At 43.4% G+C, this 13,252-nt stretch overlaps 2 protein-coding genes across 8 annotated transcripts in view; both read right to left on the bottom strand.

Annotated features, from left to right (window-relative positions):
• Nucleotides 1-7,246, bottom strand: part of LOC139373277 (reticulophagy regulator 2-like) — a 19,612-nt gene extending 12,366 nt beyond the window's left edge. The window contains exons 1-6 of the mRNA XM_071113610.1: nucleotides 6,897-7,246; nucleotides 6,161-6,264; nucleotides 3,767-3,797; nucleotides 2,883-3,012; nucleotides 2,297-2,381; nucleotides 1,597-1,734 (exon numbers count right to left, since the gene is read on the bottom strand). Coding sequence (XP_070969711.1) covers nucleotides 1,597-1,734; nucleotides 2,297-2,381; nucleotides 2,883-3,012; nucleotides 3,767-3,797; nucleotides 6,161-6,264; nucleotides 6,897-7,138 — 730 coding nt within the window. The 5' untranslated portion in view covers nucleotides 7,139-7,246. The remainder of the gene's footprint in view (nucleotides 1-1,596; nucleotides 1,735-2,296; nucleotides 2,382-2,882; nucleotides 3,013-3,766; nucleotides 3,798-6,160; nucleotides 6,265-6,896) is intronic.
• Nucleotides 6,897-12,878, bottom strand: LOC139373280 (5'-AMP-activated protein kinase subunit gamma-1-like). 7 transcript variants are annotated; one of them, XR_011627556.1, is made up of 13 exons: nucleotides 12,789-12,866; nucleotides 12,460-12,499; nucleotides 12,152-12,252; nucleotides 11,624-11,705; nucleotides 11,394-11,452; nucleotides 10,916-10,961; nucleotides 10,743-10,797; nucleotides 10,348-10,474; nucleotides 10,032-10,209; nucleotides 9,851-9,888; nucleotides 9,572-9,718; nucleotides 8,796-8,987; nucleotides 6,897-7,924 (listed from the first exon to the last, which is right to left on the bottom strand). XR_011627556.1 is itself a non-coding variant. In XM_071113615.1 (13 exons), exons 2-13 carry the CDS (start codon nucleotides 12,494-12,496, stop codon nucleotides 7,902-7,904), a joined length of 987 nt encoding a protein of 328 aa, XP_070969716.1. In that variant the 5' UTR covers nucleotides 12,497-12,499; nucleotides 12,789-12,866; the 3' UTR covers nucleotides 7,678-7,901. The 7 variants fall into 7 exon arrangements, 3 of the variants coding, with proteins under 3 accessions (XP_070969716.1, XP_070969715.1, XP_070969714.1); XR_011627555.1 differs by having other exon boundaries at nucleotides 10,032-10,197; nucleotides 12,743-12,860; XR_011627557.1 differs by having other exon boundaries at nucleotides 10,445-10,474; nucleotides 10,903-10,961; nucleotides 12,743-12,844.
• Between the last annotated feature and the right edge of the window lie 374 nt (nucleotides 12,879-13,252).

Raw genomic sequence — 13,252 nt, forward strand, 5'->3', positions numbered from 1 at the left:
ACATGGTCAACTCTCGGCCACTGGGTGTGCAGGCTTTTGATCCAGCACTGCTCAAACACATCGAAGTCAGCTTAACAAGGTCCTGTTGAGCAGTTGATTTGTAGAGTCTGGTTTGTTAGAGTGGGGCTGGAAAAAAAGTCTACACACACAATAGCTCTTCTAGGGGTATTATGCTATAACATTAGACTACAACCAAAAAGTTTATTCATTAAGTCAGGTACCAAATGGCTATACTTCGAAGCAAGGTAGCGAAGTGGGAGGGCTCTAGACTGACTTTCCAGTGTCAAGTAAAGAAGTATGCCATTTCATTAACATATTCAGGGAGTGCATGATGGATATTTTGATGTACAATATTTCAAAATATGATCCAGAATAATTTGATATTTTTGTCTCTTTAGAGATGAATTTGCCTGTATATTTGTTATGCATATATATTGGCCTAGGCTATAGCCAATGCTACATACATTTACCAACTGAGGAAGTGGGAACTCAAAACACTTTAGCTAGATTGCTAAATATATGTTAGATTAATTGTATGGCTAAAGAAACTAACAGTAAATGTAACGTTCTACAAAAACTTTCCATTGGTAGCATACTTGATGTATTCACCGTAAAATGCACTGCTCCGTTGGCAAATCATCTCAATTCCATACTGGGTTTGTAAAGTGTTTTTTTCCTCTATATTGACAGTTCAGAAATAGTTGTTACGTAAATAAAGCTGAGTCGCTTAACAACAGTAACAGTAGTTGTTTGAAAAACTGTCTTTCACACAATTATATTTTGAAATGTTGCTCAACTTTCAGTATGCTTGCGCTTATTAGAATACATGTCTCCCTTCAATCCATGTGCAAAGAGGGGAGCGAGAGTGAGAAACATGGACAGGGCAGATACTTTCGTTGCAGGAAGCAGGTTAATGTACATTACAGTTGACCAAATAATGGTTTTTAGAACCCCCCCCCCCAAAAAAAATTATATTAATAAAAATAAAAATAAATCAGCAGGACCGTTGATTAGCCTAATCACCGAAATTACAAACATAAGCAAAGTTGCTTCGGTACGAGCAGGGCAGTAATTTTCAGTTTATCGTCCCATCTCTAGTTAGTGTTGTCTTTCAAATGGCATAGGCTACCTTGCTCTCCCCTCTGGCAACGACGTGACTCAGAGGTGTATATGTGGATAGGTCTTGAAAGTGCGCCCAGAGTATTATCAATGTAATCAATTATCAATCAATTTTGTTTGTTTTTCCAGCGGTGGCAACAACTAAGCAGCTGCATAATATAACGGAAACACTGTAGTCATCTCTGTTGCATATTTTAAAGCACTGTAAAAGTGCAATTTAAGACATTTGAAGACTTAAGGCCTTTAAGGATCCGTGGACAGGATCCTTATATGTCTGAAAATAAATTTGCTCCAGCTGCCACACCAGTGCCACAAACCGGAAGGGAGGAGAACGATTTCCCAGGCAACCCTGACATTCAGTGTTCACAGCTAGAGAGAGGGGACCTGGTGACATGTGAATGATGGCAGGGCACACACACGCACCATCAAACACATACTGACAGGCAACACGCGCGCACACACACAGTGTAAACTCACTCCTCTTATCGTGCTTGCGGTGCTGCGTGTCTCCCTTCATGCTGTAGTCCAGTTTCATCAGAATGGGCTCCAGGCCTGTGTACATCCGTTGGATAAGCTCGTGGTAAACCACCAGAGGCCACACCAACACACTCAGCGCTGGGCACAGGACAAAAAACAACCTCAACATGGCACTTAAATGGCGTTTGACTCACCATGACAAGTACAGCATCCCAAATGGCACCCTTTTGCCTACATAGTGCACTACTTTTGTCCAGGACCCATAGATTTTTGGACAAAAGTAGTGCACTATATAGGGAATAGGGTTCCATTTGGAATGCACACCATCTTTAGTTTAACCAGAGAAAGGGATATACCTCAGGGTTGTATTCATTAGTGAACAACGTAGCAAAACATTTTGCAACTGAAACCATTTACTCCAAACACTACAACTAAGCTGTTCCTATTGCAAATGTTTGGCTAATGTGTGCACTATAGACTAGAACCCTGGAATACTGAGTGTCACATATGGTCGATACATTTCCAGGTTGGGGAAAGGCAACACTATAAATGGTGGTATGAAGGTTGCATTTAGAAGTTATTGGCAATTGTTATGCAGTAGCACTGCATTTCTTAGACAACCACACCCTTTGGCATACTGGTTGGTTGGTTGCCTTTGTGAAAAATAAGGAAAAGTAATTGAAAATGCAAGGCAGCTCACCGATGATATAGGATATCATGATTCCTGGTACGTAGTGTCCCACCACGGCGAGCACAGAACAGCCAGAGCACATCATGGCACAGAACTGGAGGGAGAAAAGAGACGCAGTGTCATTAAACTTGCAAGTTGGCTGAAACTAATGTAGAGGAGGGACAACTACTTCAGCAAATACCTCTTCAGGTCAGAGGAGGATGGTGGGAGGCGCTATAGGAGGAGGCTCATTGTAATGGCTGGAATGGGATTCATGCAACGGTATCTAACACATGGAAATCACATTTGACGCCGTTCCATAAATTCCATTCCAGCCATTACAATGAGCTCGTCCTCCCCTCCTACAGCTTCTGCCACCAGCCTCCTCTGCTTCAGCTATACAAAAAAAATTATTCAACTCAACCAATTTAATGTTTTGATAAACCATGACTTTGAGGCACTTTATAATATGACAATATGGTAACAGTTTTAATACACTTCGACCTCCAGATACCATATGACAATCAGTATATGTGGCCCACGTGGAAATCGAACCCACAACCCTGATGGAGGCAATGAGCTCTAACCCACTGAGCCGCCAACAAACCCAACATACCTTTCCATGGTTCTGCCTTTTGTACTGCAGCATCTCCTGGACGAAGAGGCAGCAGTAGAGGTAGCTCTCCACCAGGTGGTGGCTGAGCTCTGGAATACTGAGGAGCCGGGGTTGCACATTCATGGTCTCTCTGCAGTCAGAGAAAGAGACTGTGGGATGTACACACGAACACAAGCAGTACTAAGCCAGACCTAAAATGATTCAAGCATCTCAGAGTAGGAGAGCTGATCTAGGATCAGATTACAATGGATAGAGTGAGCCTGGTCCTAGATCAGCTCTTCGACTACTCTTTATAAATATGTGCCCTGATGCTATTGACAGGCACAGACCATCAAACAAGTAGGGAAAACGCCTGAATATTCACATGAAGTCACTAACAGTAAAGTGCTTGAAGGTGTTATAGGAGCAGGGTGAGTTAGGATGTGTTTCAAGGCCCAGTGTAGTCAAAATTGTGATTGTCCTGTGTTTTATATTTCCACACTATAGGGTGGGAAATAATAATGTGAAATTGTGAAAATTATGACAATTCCCTTTTAGTGTAAGAGCTGTTTGAAAAGAACGCCTGCAATTTCAGCCTGTTTTGGTGGGATGAAGTTTAGGCCTTCCATGGTGACATCATCATGCATTAAATTAGTTAATAGACCAATAAGAAAGAGAATTCCAACCCTCTGCCAATAACAGCTAATGTTACATGTTCCCCTACCCACTCAGACCCCTCCTAGCTAAATTCTTGCTTGAGAAATTGCTCTTTGCTAAGAAGTGATGTTTATTTTTGTACTATTTTAATTGAAAACAATCACAGTAAGGTACTTAATCGTTACCCAGAAATGATTTGATATTGAGATTAAAACAGCTGCATTGGACCTTTGAATCAAGATGTGTACCTTTCCATTGGGTTGGCCACAGGATACTGAACTGTAGTGGAGAGAGGAGACAGTACAGATTTGTTCATCTAAGTCCAACATCAACAAGACACTTTAGACTTCATAGAGTAGGCTTGGTAATCAAAGTCATCAGAACAATGTTATGTCAAATCAAATCCAAATCGACAGCACTAACATTTAACCATCTTATCAAATCGTGACCTATACTAGCATTTCAGACTTCACACTGACCCCAGGGCCAGGGGTGGCTGTGGCATGAGTAATGCATGCATGCACCTACTAAACTCAGCAACAACAAAAAAAAAAATGTCCCCTTTTCAGGACCCTGTCTTTCAAAGTTAATTCGTAAAAATCAAAATAACGTCACAGATCTTCATTGTAAAGGGTTTAAACACTGTTTCCCATGCTTGTTCAATGAACCATAAACAATTAATGAACATGCACCTGTAAAACAGTCATTAAGACACTAACAACTTACAGACGGTAGGCAATTAAGGTCACAGTTATGAAAACTTAGGGCACTAAAGAGGCATTTCTACTGACTCTGAAAAACACCAAAAGAATGATGCCCAGGGTCCCTGCTCATCTGCGTGAACATGCCTTAGGCATGCTGCAAGAAGGCACGAGGACTGCAGATGTGGCCAGGGCAATAAATTGCAATGTCCATACTGTGAGACGCCTAAGAGAGTGCTACAGGGAGACAGGATGGACAGCTTATCATTCTCGCAGTGTCAGACCACGTGTAACAGCACCTGCACAGAATCGGTACATCCGAACATCACACCTGCGGGACAGGTACAGTTTGGCAATAACAACTGCCGAGTTACACCAGGAACGCACAATCCCTCCATAAGCGCTCAGACTGTCCGCAATAGGCTGAGAGAGGCTGGACAGGGCTTGTAGGCCTGTTGTAAGGCATGTCCACCGTCGCTGGACCAGACAGGACTGGCAAAAAGTGCGCTTCACTGAGGAGTCGCGGTTTTGTCTCACCAGAGGTGATGGTTGGATTTCCGTTTATCGTCGAAGGAATGAGCATTACACCGAGGCCTCTACTCTGGAGCGGGATCAATTTGGAGGTGGAGGGGCCGTCATGGTCTGGGGCGGTGTGTCACAGCATCATCGGACTGAGCTTGTTGTCATTGCAGGCAATCTTAACGCTGTGTGTTACAGGGAAGACATCCTCCTCCCTTGTGTGGTACCCTTCCTGCAGGCTCATCCTTACATGACAATGCCACCAGCCATACTGCTCATTCTGTGTGTGATTTCCTGCAAGACAGGAATGGCAGTGTTCTGCCATGGCCAGCGAAGAGCCCGGATCTCAATCCCATTGAGCACATCTGGGACCTGTTGGATCGGTGGGTGAGGGCTAGGGCCATTCTCCCCAGAAATGTCCGGGAACTTGCAGGTGCCTTGGTGGAAGAGTGGGGTAACATCTCACAGCAAGAACTGGCAAATCTGGTGCAGTTCATGAGGAGATGCACTGCAGTACTTAATGCAGCTGGTGGCCACACCAGATACTGACTTGTTCAGGGACACATTATGGAATTTCTGTTAGTCACGTGTTACGTTCCCCAGTTTCTGTGTTGTTGTGGGTTTGTATGTATGTATGTCAGGAAATGGTTTCCTGGATTCCCCCAAGCAGCTGATTGGTCGGCCCCATTGTAGATTGGAGCTGAACCCCACCCTCTCGTCAGGGGATACAGATTACAGACACCTTGTCCAGCTGTATATAAGCCAGTGTTCCTTTGCTCAGAAAGAAAGAGCTTATTAGTATGTCGTGTTGGTTGTTGCGCAGACATTTTTTGTACAGTATTTAGTAGCCGGTCCTGCTGAGGTATGTTTTTGTCACAAGGACTGTGTTTTGATGATTGAAGTTGTTCACGTTACGTTAGTTTTATTCTGTTTTTGTTCCCAGGGGGAAGGCACCTTGGGAGTGCTTAGGCAAGAGGCCTGCGGGCATACATATACCCCTAGTATGTACTCTGTCGATGCACACTAGGTAAGACCTGGGCAGACCATCCCCTGTATTTTGGTTAGTGTGCCAGGTGTTGCTAGTTAGGTAAGTTGTGGGTAGGAGAGGGGGCTCTAACTTTCTTTGCTTCCGTCCAGCAACTTTTCCCAAAAATTACCGTGTGAAGGAATAAATTCCATGTTAAGAGTAAAATTCTGTGTCATCCTTACCTGCACCTACAGTCACATACCTCTTTCACTCCACAGGGAGTTGTGTTGCATTCCCTCCAAGAGGCATGTGTAACATGTTCAGTTTTGAACTTGTTCAGTTTGTCTGTTGTTGAATCTTATGTTCATATAAATATTTACACATGTTAAGTTTGCTGAAAATAAATTCAGTTGACAGTGAGGACGTTTTCTATTTTGTTGAGTTTATGAACGTACCTGTTGTAAGAGGTAACTTATGCTTCCATCTCTCCAGTTGCATGAGCCCTAGAATGGAAAGACTCAGGAGGAAGAGAGGACGCAGGGACGTCGAAGACAGAAGCCTGTAAAAAATACATTTTAAAATGGTATGGGTTGTTTTCATGTAACCAATGTTAGTCACGTTCCTAACATTAAGTAACGTTAACTAGCTAGCCACACGAGTGAATAGACTGTCAGCTAGCCCCCTGTCCTGGTTCAGGACAATACATAAAACAGAACTCCTGTCAACTTGGCCACGTTCAGTTGTCAAACGTTGCAGATTTAACATGCCATGAATACAGCCGTCATGATTTCTTGGTCTACATGTCGGAGGCACGTTTGTTCTATATTTACTCACACATTTCTATCCGAACGCTCACGTCTTATCTAGATTTGACAGCTGTCAACTAGGTAAGTTACTGTTATTTGAAAGATAGCGCACTTAGAATGTATGTAGAGTATTTAGCGAAACGTTACTCGTTTATTCGATAAGTAGGGTAAACTTTGGCATACCAAACTACCAGCAGACATCATTAAATAGCTAATTAGCCACCTAGCTAGCGCGTCAATGTCGCCCGAGGAGGATTATCGTTGTCATTCAATTTAACTACAGTAAGTAGCTACTACTACTATCAAGCTAGGACATTAGCTACAGTGCATCTTCCTATTCAGTGCAAAATTACATGAGTGATTCTTACTAATTATTTAGCATTACCAGAACAAGGTGTTCAGCGTGAGAGCAACAAAGATGCTGTAGAGCGGCCTTTCCCAAACAAGCAGCCTCTGCATCCATAACAGCAAAGGCTCATATTGCGATAGCCAGCCTTGAAGACGCTCCCGCAGTTGCACGAGCTCAGGGTTCCCATCACTGCATACTTGCTCTGATCCTCCGGCAGAGAACAGGTCCTCGAGTACGGAAGAAACAGAGGTGCATCTAGCCTCCTCTCCGCTCGCCATCTTTCCCCCACTTTGTTGTGTTGTTTTGGTGATCACGGGGTATGGATAGGCTGATAGATCCGCGAAGGCCCGTCATGGATTAAAAAAAAAAAGTAGGAACCGATGTTACTGGTGGTCACTAGTTACTACAGCCACAAAGTCATAAACCCCGCCTATTTCTACACTTGCTCGTCTTAAAATTAGGTTTTAAATCTAACCCCAACCACACTGCTAATATTATGCCTAACCTTAAATTAAGACCAAAAATCTAAAATGTCGTTTTCATGTATTCTTACGATCTAGCAAATTAAGACTTTATAGGGTTGCTATCTAGTGGAAACCCAGTTTACTGGCTCAGCATGTCACGTGCTTCCTTGTTTACTGCGCTTGGTTTTGCGAAAACAATAGCTATTTACTGACATCTGCTGGATAAATTGGATAGTACTATCCATTCTTACGTAAAATACCATTTTTGTTTATATCTCCACTTGTTTCTCTGAAAAGCTTACATAAAACAGTGAAATCCATTGTGCAAGTCCATTATAAAAAAACAAGTAAAATTGATTTGAACATGTTTAATACAGCACAAATTCAGCGCAACACAAAGTAACACAAACTTATATCGTCCATTTGATCAAATGTAACTAATTACTATTGTGATTTATTGAACTCAACTGATACAGCTGATTGTTGCAGATTGTTTTTCTCTACAACAGTATGTTGACATTTTGAAAACGGTCTCCCTTTTCATCCACCATGGACTTCACATTGTCCTCTAGTGATCTCAGTTTGATTTGCTTGAAATCTCTGGAAAAAAAAAAAAAAAACAATAGTGGAAATGCAAAATTATCAAAGATTGGAATGATTGTAACCAAAGCATATGATAAAAAAAAGGTTGTGTGCATCAGTGTGTTATTATATCAGCATAAATAGATAATAAGCTCCATACAGATTCTTGCCGTAGACACAAACCAATCTGAGAGATGCAAATTAACAACAACATGGTTGCATCCCAAACGGCAACCTATTACCTATATATAATGAACTACTGACCGGAGACAGACTAGTGTCCTATCCAGGGGCTGTACTTGTACATCAAGCTGCCTCACGCTACAGAAACAGGAGATTAACCGTTTCGGCTTGCACAAGCCAAGCTATTTATTAATTTTTCACCTAAGTCATATGGACACTGGTCAAAAGTAGTACACTATAGGGAATAGGGTGCCATTTGGCACGCAGATCAAATCAGATATCATCAAATCTTTATGCAGATACATCACCACATTACTCTAGTGCCATACTGTAACTTGGCCTTTTAGCTGCAGATAGTCCATAGAATGTCAACCACAAAAGCTTGGAATCTTCAAGATTCCAGTCCTTTTGAAAGTCATTTGATTTATACTGCTGCCCATGCATCAGGCAAGCAGGGAACGATAGGTCAGAGGTCATCATAATCACCCTTTGCAGAGAAAGTGTGTGTGTCTGCGCATGTGCGTATGTGCCCACTTGCATGTTGATGCTTCAGGGTACGTGGTGGGGGGTTGATATGTGGCTGAAGCACAGAGAAACAGGGTGCAAAGTATAGCAGCTGTTGTTGTGGGGGGTCAAAGAAGTGTGTCGGACAGCCAGTCAATGAGCTGGGGGGATTGGAGAGAGGAGAGAAAAAGGGTGGACATACCTGGGCCAGGAAGGTGGGGCTAGAGGCGGTGGAAGATGGAGGTAGGGCAAGGGGGCCTGACTCCCACAGGTGCTAAGAGGCTAAAAGGGCGTCAATACCTGCCGGGCTTAACACCATGGCCTGGAGCAGGTCAGAGAGAGAGATGATCCCCCTGCACACGTCCTCTTTGTCCACCAGGACCAGCCGATGGACCTGAGGGGAAAGGATGAGGAGTAAAAGGGGTGAGGAGAGGATGGAGAGAGGAATGGGGCAGGATGGGGGTAAGATGGGGACAGGATGGAGAGAGGATGGAGACCGGATGAGGGCAGTAGGGGGAGAGGATAGAGAATGGATGGGGGCAGGATGGGGTAGAATGGGAAGAGAATTGGTGCAGAATGGGAACAGGAGGGGGAGAGGATAGGAGTGTGTGGTGGGAAAGGGTTGGTTACACAACAAGGACTTACCAGTAATTAAGTAGAGTAGAGTAAAGCAGTAAGCAGAAACCTTCATAACTCTATTTATATTTCATTGTGTGGGCTAATAGAGCTAAATGTTACAGCATATCAGCGCCCATTACTTTGATGTCTTTTTTAAACAAACTCGTAGGTGGAGTGGAGAGAGAGGGCCACTGTGATAGAGGACATGACCTTGGTCATATTCAGTAGTGCACACCGTACCAAAAATAACAAGTGTTTCTAATTGGACATGTTCAAGTAGTCCCTCCCTGTTGCAGCCCGTTTTCTTCCATTTGGAGCCTTATGAATACAACCCTGGTGGGAGCAGAGTGGGACACTAACCTCAGCCTTAATTATGCGATCAATGACGGTCTCCAGGGTCTCGTCGGGGAGGCACTTGATGACGCCCTCAATGAAACAGCAGCGCCGTCGGATGGCCTCCTGCATGGACATGTTCAGGTTGTTGTATGTCTTCTGGGCAGCCAGATTCTGTCTCCGAGAAGAAGAGAAGAGGAGAGAACAATAAAAATGTACACAATGCACCAACAAAGATGTGAAGGGCTTTATTTTCTATTGTTTTCAGGTGAATTCAACTGTAACGGGCAGCTTTGGGGTACTTACAATCACATCAAATCTGGAGTAGAGAGCCACCACCTTGCCTTGGTGTACAAAGGACAGTGAGATACATAGCCTACCTACATCTTACAAGTCAAACTTTATTTTTGAAGGGCACCTACGTAAGGACATACACATACTGTACTAGTCAGTGTTCGACTTTGAAAAAGAGATGAGGTTAACCCACCTTGCTCATTTACTACGGGCAGTGCGGAGACCCTCCTCTCTACAAACACAGACAGGGCATCGTAGACTGAGGCCGTCTGCTGGACCGTGGCAATGTTCCGGAATGTCCCGATCCCAACGTCCTTGATCGTCTTCTGCATGAAGCAGGGTTTTGGGACTGTCTCTTTCTGTGTAGAGTACTTTTAAAATAAATTAAAAAAGGAACACAAGGATTGTAAAAGCAACACATACAGTTCACAACACCACTGATTGAAATGGATGACCATATGATATGAGCATAAACACACAGATATCTTCTTCAAGTCATGTTGTCTTACAAATATATGGAGAAACTTGAGGATTCGCTTGTGCGTGAGAATGTGTAAGACATTTCCGGACACGGGATCGATAACCGGCAATCTGTGGATCTTATACCTCAGTAGGGAATAGATGGCGTCGAAGAGGCTGCAGGGGAGAGGAGGGGAGACTGAGTAGGCCTATAGTGTCTAACCCTGGAGAACACAACCAACATCCACACCTGGGTCATGTTGCAAAAAGTTTTGCTACAGTGTGCCGTACTGAACACAACCCAGAACACTGCCTGTAATTGACTGAATCCCAGCCTCAATTTCCTTAGCCTGTTACTCATTTTAAAAAGTTATCAGTAAAAGTAACAACTCAGGCAAAGCCAGGTGACAGGAGTTGGTTTGACTGAGAGCTTGCGTAGATTCACCTGGCGTCTGGAGCGATACTGTGAAGACAGTGGTTGGAGTATTGCAGGTACACATCTGCAGAGAGAGAGAAATAAACAGAATGGAAAGTCACAGAAAGACATGTACGTATATACCATAGACATAGAACACTGTATCATTTGCTTTCTCTAGCTTATTTACTTGAATGAATCACCTCGCCATGTTCCAATTTGATGCCTCTCCAGCTCTTTCATTTGAACCTGTGGGAGGGGGGAAACATATTGGACAAATTATGATGAATGATTTCTGTGTTATTCACACAACCATGATCTTGTCTCCATTGAACATGCTTTATAGGCCAAGACTAGGCTTAAAGGGATAGTCCACCCAAATTACGAAATGGTTTCCTTACCATGTAAGAAATGTATGGACAAGGTAAGACAGCAATCTATGCTTTGGCTTTGCTAACCTGGCCACTGTCACCAAAGGCTAACTTTTAAGAATTTTCGTCCAAAAATCAATGCAGGTCAATATTCCCGTTATTAGCATTTTGTATGTCAAATGTCCAAATCATCTTTAGGATGTTTATTGAGCTACACAATCCATTTCAGACACATTGGGATGACTTGGACATGAAATGTGAAACATGCTTATGACTGGGATATTGACTTGCATTTGGTTCAGATACGCACCAATGGGGACCTGTAGTAACGATGGAGAATGTTGATGAAATCTGTTATAGTCAGCATACCTGTGAGGACAATAGAGAGAGAGAGCTCTTATCACTATTGGCATGGATACGTGCTAGTGTCTAGTCTTCATATCACACTACCCCCAAAACCAGCCCAAGCTTGCAATCATTCAGGACATTGCGTTGCCATAAGCAAGTAGCAAGAGAGCACCCCCTAATCTCTTCACTTACCCACAAACCTCTGTGTCTTGCTATCCCAGAGAGGTGCAGCTCTCAAGCCGTTTGCTACAAGAGCGAAAAAGGCTTTCTTCACCTGCAAACATAGGATTTTTTTAACACAACCAGTTAACACCGGTCTTAGTAGTGAGTATGTTTTAGGGAAGAAGGAATGAGGCTGCACATGAATTATTGCTGCAGGGACAAGGGAAAACCACTATAAGTGACTGTAGCTGTAGTTACAGGAGAGAGGAACTCTGACTTGAAATGTCATACCAAAAGGGACCATGACCTTTCCCTTGGGAAGTGGAGGGAGAATATCTAGGCTGAGTTCAGCAGGAAGAGTATGTTCTGAAACGGGGAGGCACTACGTGAATTTGCCAAATAAGAACACAGATTTTAGTTTCCTGTAACCTGTTGTGAGACGTTTTGCTACGATGTGCCCTACTGAACACTGACCCTGGACTCTTGATTTGGCCCCCAAATTATTGTGTATTGTTCAGTTCCAACATACAAGTGGGTTACAGGACCCTGGACTCTTACTTGTAGTGTTGTGTCAAATATGACCAGTTTACAGCTGGTTGGAATGGCCTCATAGCAGCAATGACTTTTCATGAACTTCATGTACATCTCAGCATCAGCCTCTGAAGTTAACACACACACACACACACACACACACACACACACACACACACACACACACACACACACACACACACACACACACACACACACACACACACACACACACACACACACACACACACACAGTTATAGATCCCCTATACACCTCATTCCATGAAACAGACACACAAATGTACATTCACACACACACAAACACTGAAGGTTACCTGAATTCTTCAATTCTTCACGCATCTCTTGAAACATGATCTAGACCAACAGAAAAAGAACACCAACAACACTCTATAACACCTTGATAAATGTGCTCTAAAATCACTGCTGGAATGAAGCTCGAAGGGATAACATTCGGGATCAAGTTGAACTAAGCTCTAAACCAAAAACAATCCAACCAACTATTTTTTACCCCAGCTTTACTCCTTGTAGTCCTAAATGTTTCAGTCCTACACACACTTCTCAAGAACAAATCTGGCCAACTCGTGTACCATGACTTACCTGCCTGATAAGTATTTTCTCCATGAAAGACTTGGGCACAACTCACCCAACAATAAACGCTAGATCCTGCTACATGCAGGCTCCTCTCCCCCTGCCTGTCCCACAAACCAGTTGGGTCTATATTAGGAGCAGTAGTCTCAAGTGGTATGCAGAGGGCCAAGGGGATGGGGGTGGGGTCTGGGGTGAGGCGCAGGCAGAAAAGGGGTGGGTACATTCCTCTCTGACATATTCTGCATAGTTTCTGTGTGGATTTTAGGAGCATTACATCATGTTGTTGATGTGGTTCCTGAGTTGTGAAAACATTTTGCCTGGCAATGTAACTGATCTGATATTTTGCACAGAAGCAGAGTGTCAGAAATGCTCACGCAGACTTGGCACCGTAGGACGACACAAGGAACAGCAGTCAAAAGGACGTGTTGTGTTGTAATATGGATATGTGCTGAAGTTGTATGCAACGGAGAGGTGCTGCAGTGTTTTGAAAGGATTGCTATGACTCTGGTGATGGGTGTA

Source organism: Oncorhynchus clarkii, chromosome 18 (genome assembly GCF_045791955.1).
Source record: "Oncorhynchus clarkii lewisi isolate Uvic-CL-2024 chromosome 18, UVic_Ocla_1.0, whole genome shotgun sequence".
Lineage (NCBI taxonomy): Eukaryota > Metazoa > Chordata > Actinopteri > Salmoniformes > Salmonidae > Oncorhynchus > Oncorhynchus clarkii.

Coding starts and splice junctions, on each gene's coding strand:
- LOC139373280 (XM_071113613.1), bottom strand. CDS start 12,766: ATGGAGAAAATACTTATCAGGCAG. Junction 10,475..10,742: donor AGTATCGCTCCAGACGCCAG/GTGAATCTACGC, acceptor TCTCCCCTGCAG/CCTCTTCGACGCCATCTATT. Junction 10,210..10,347: donor TCAAGTTTCTCCATATATTT/GTAAGACAACAT, acceptor TTATTTTAAAAG/TACTCTACACAGAAAGAGAC.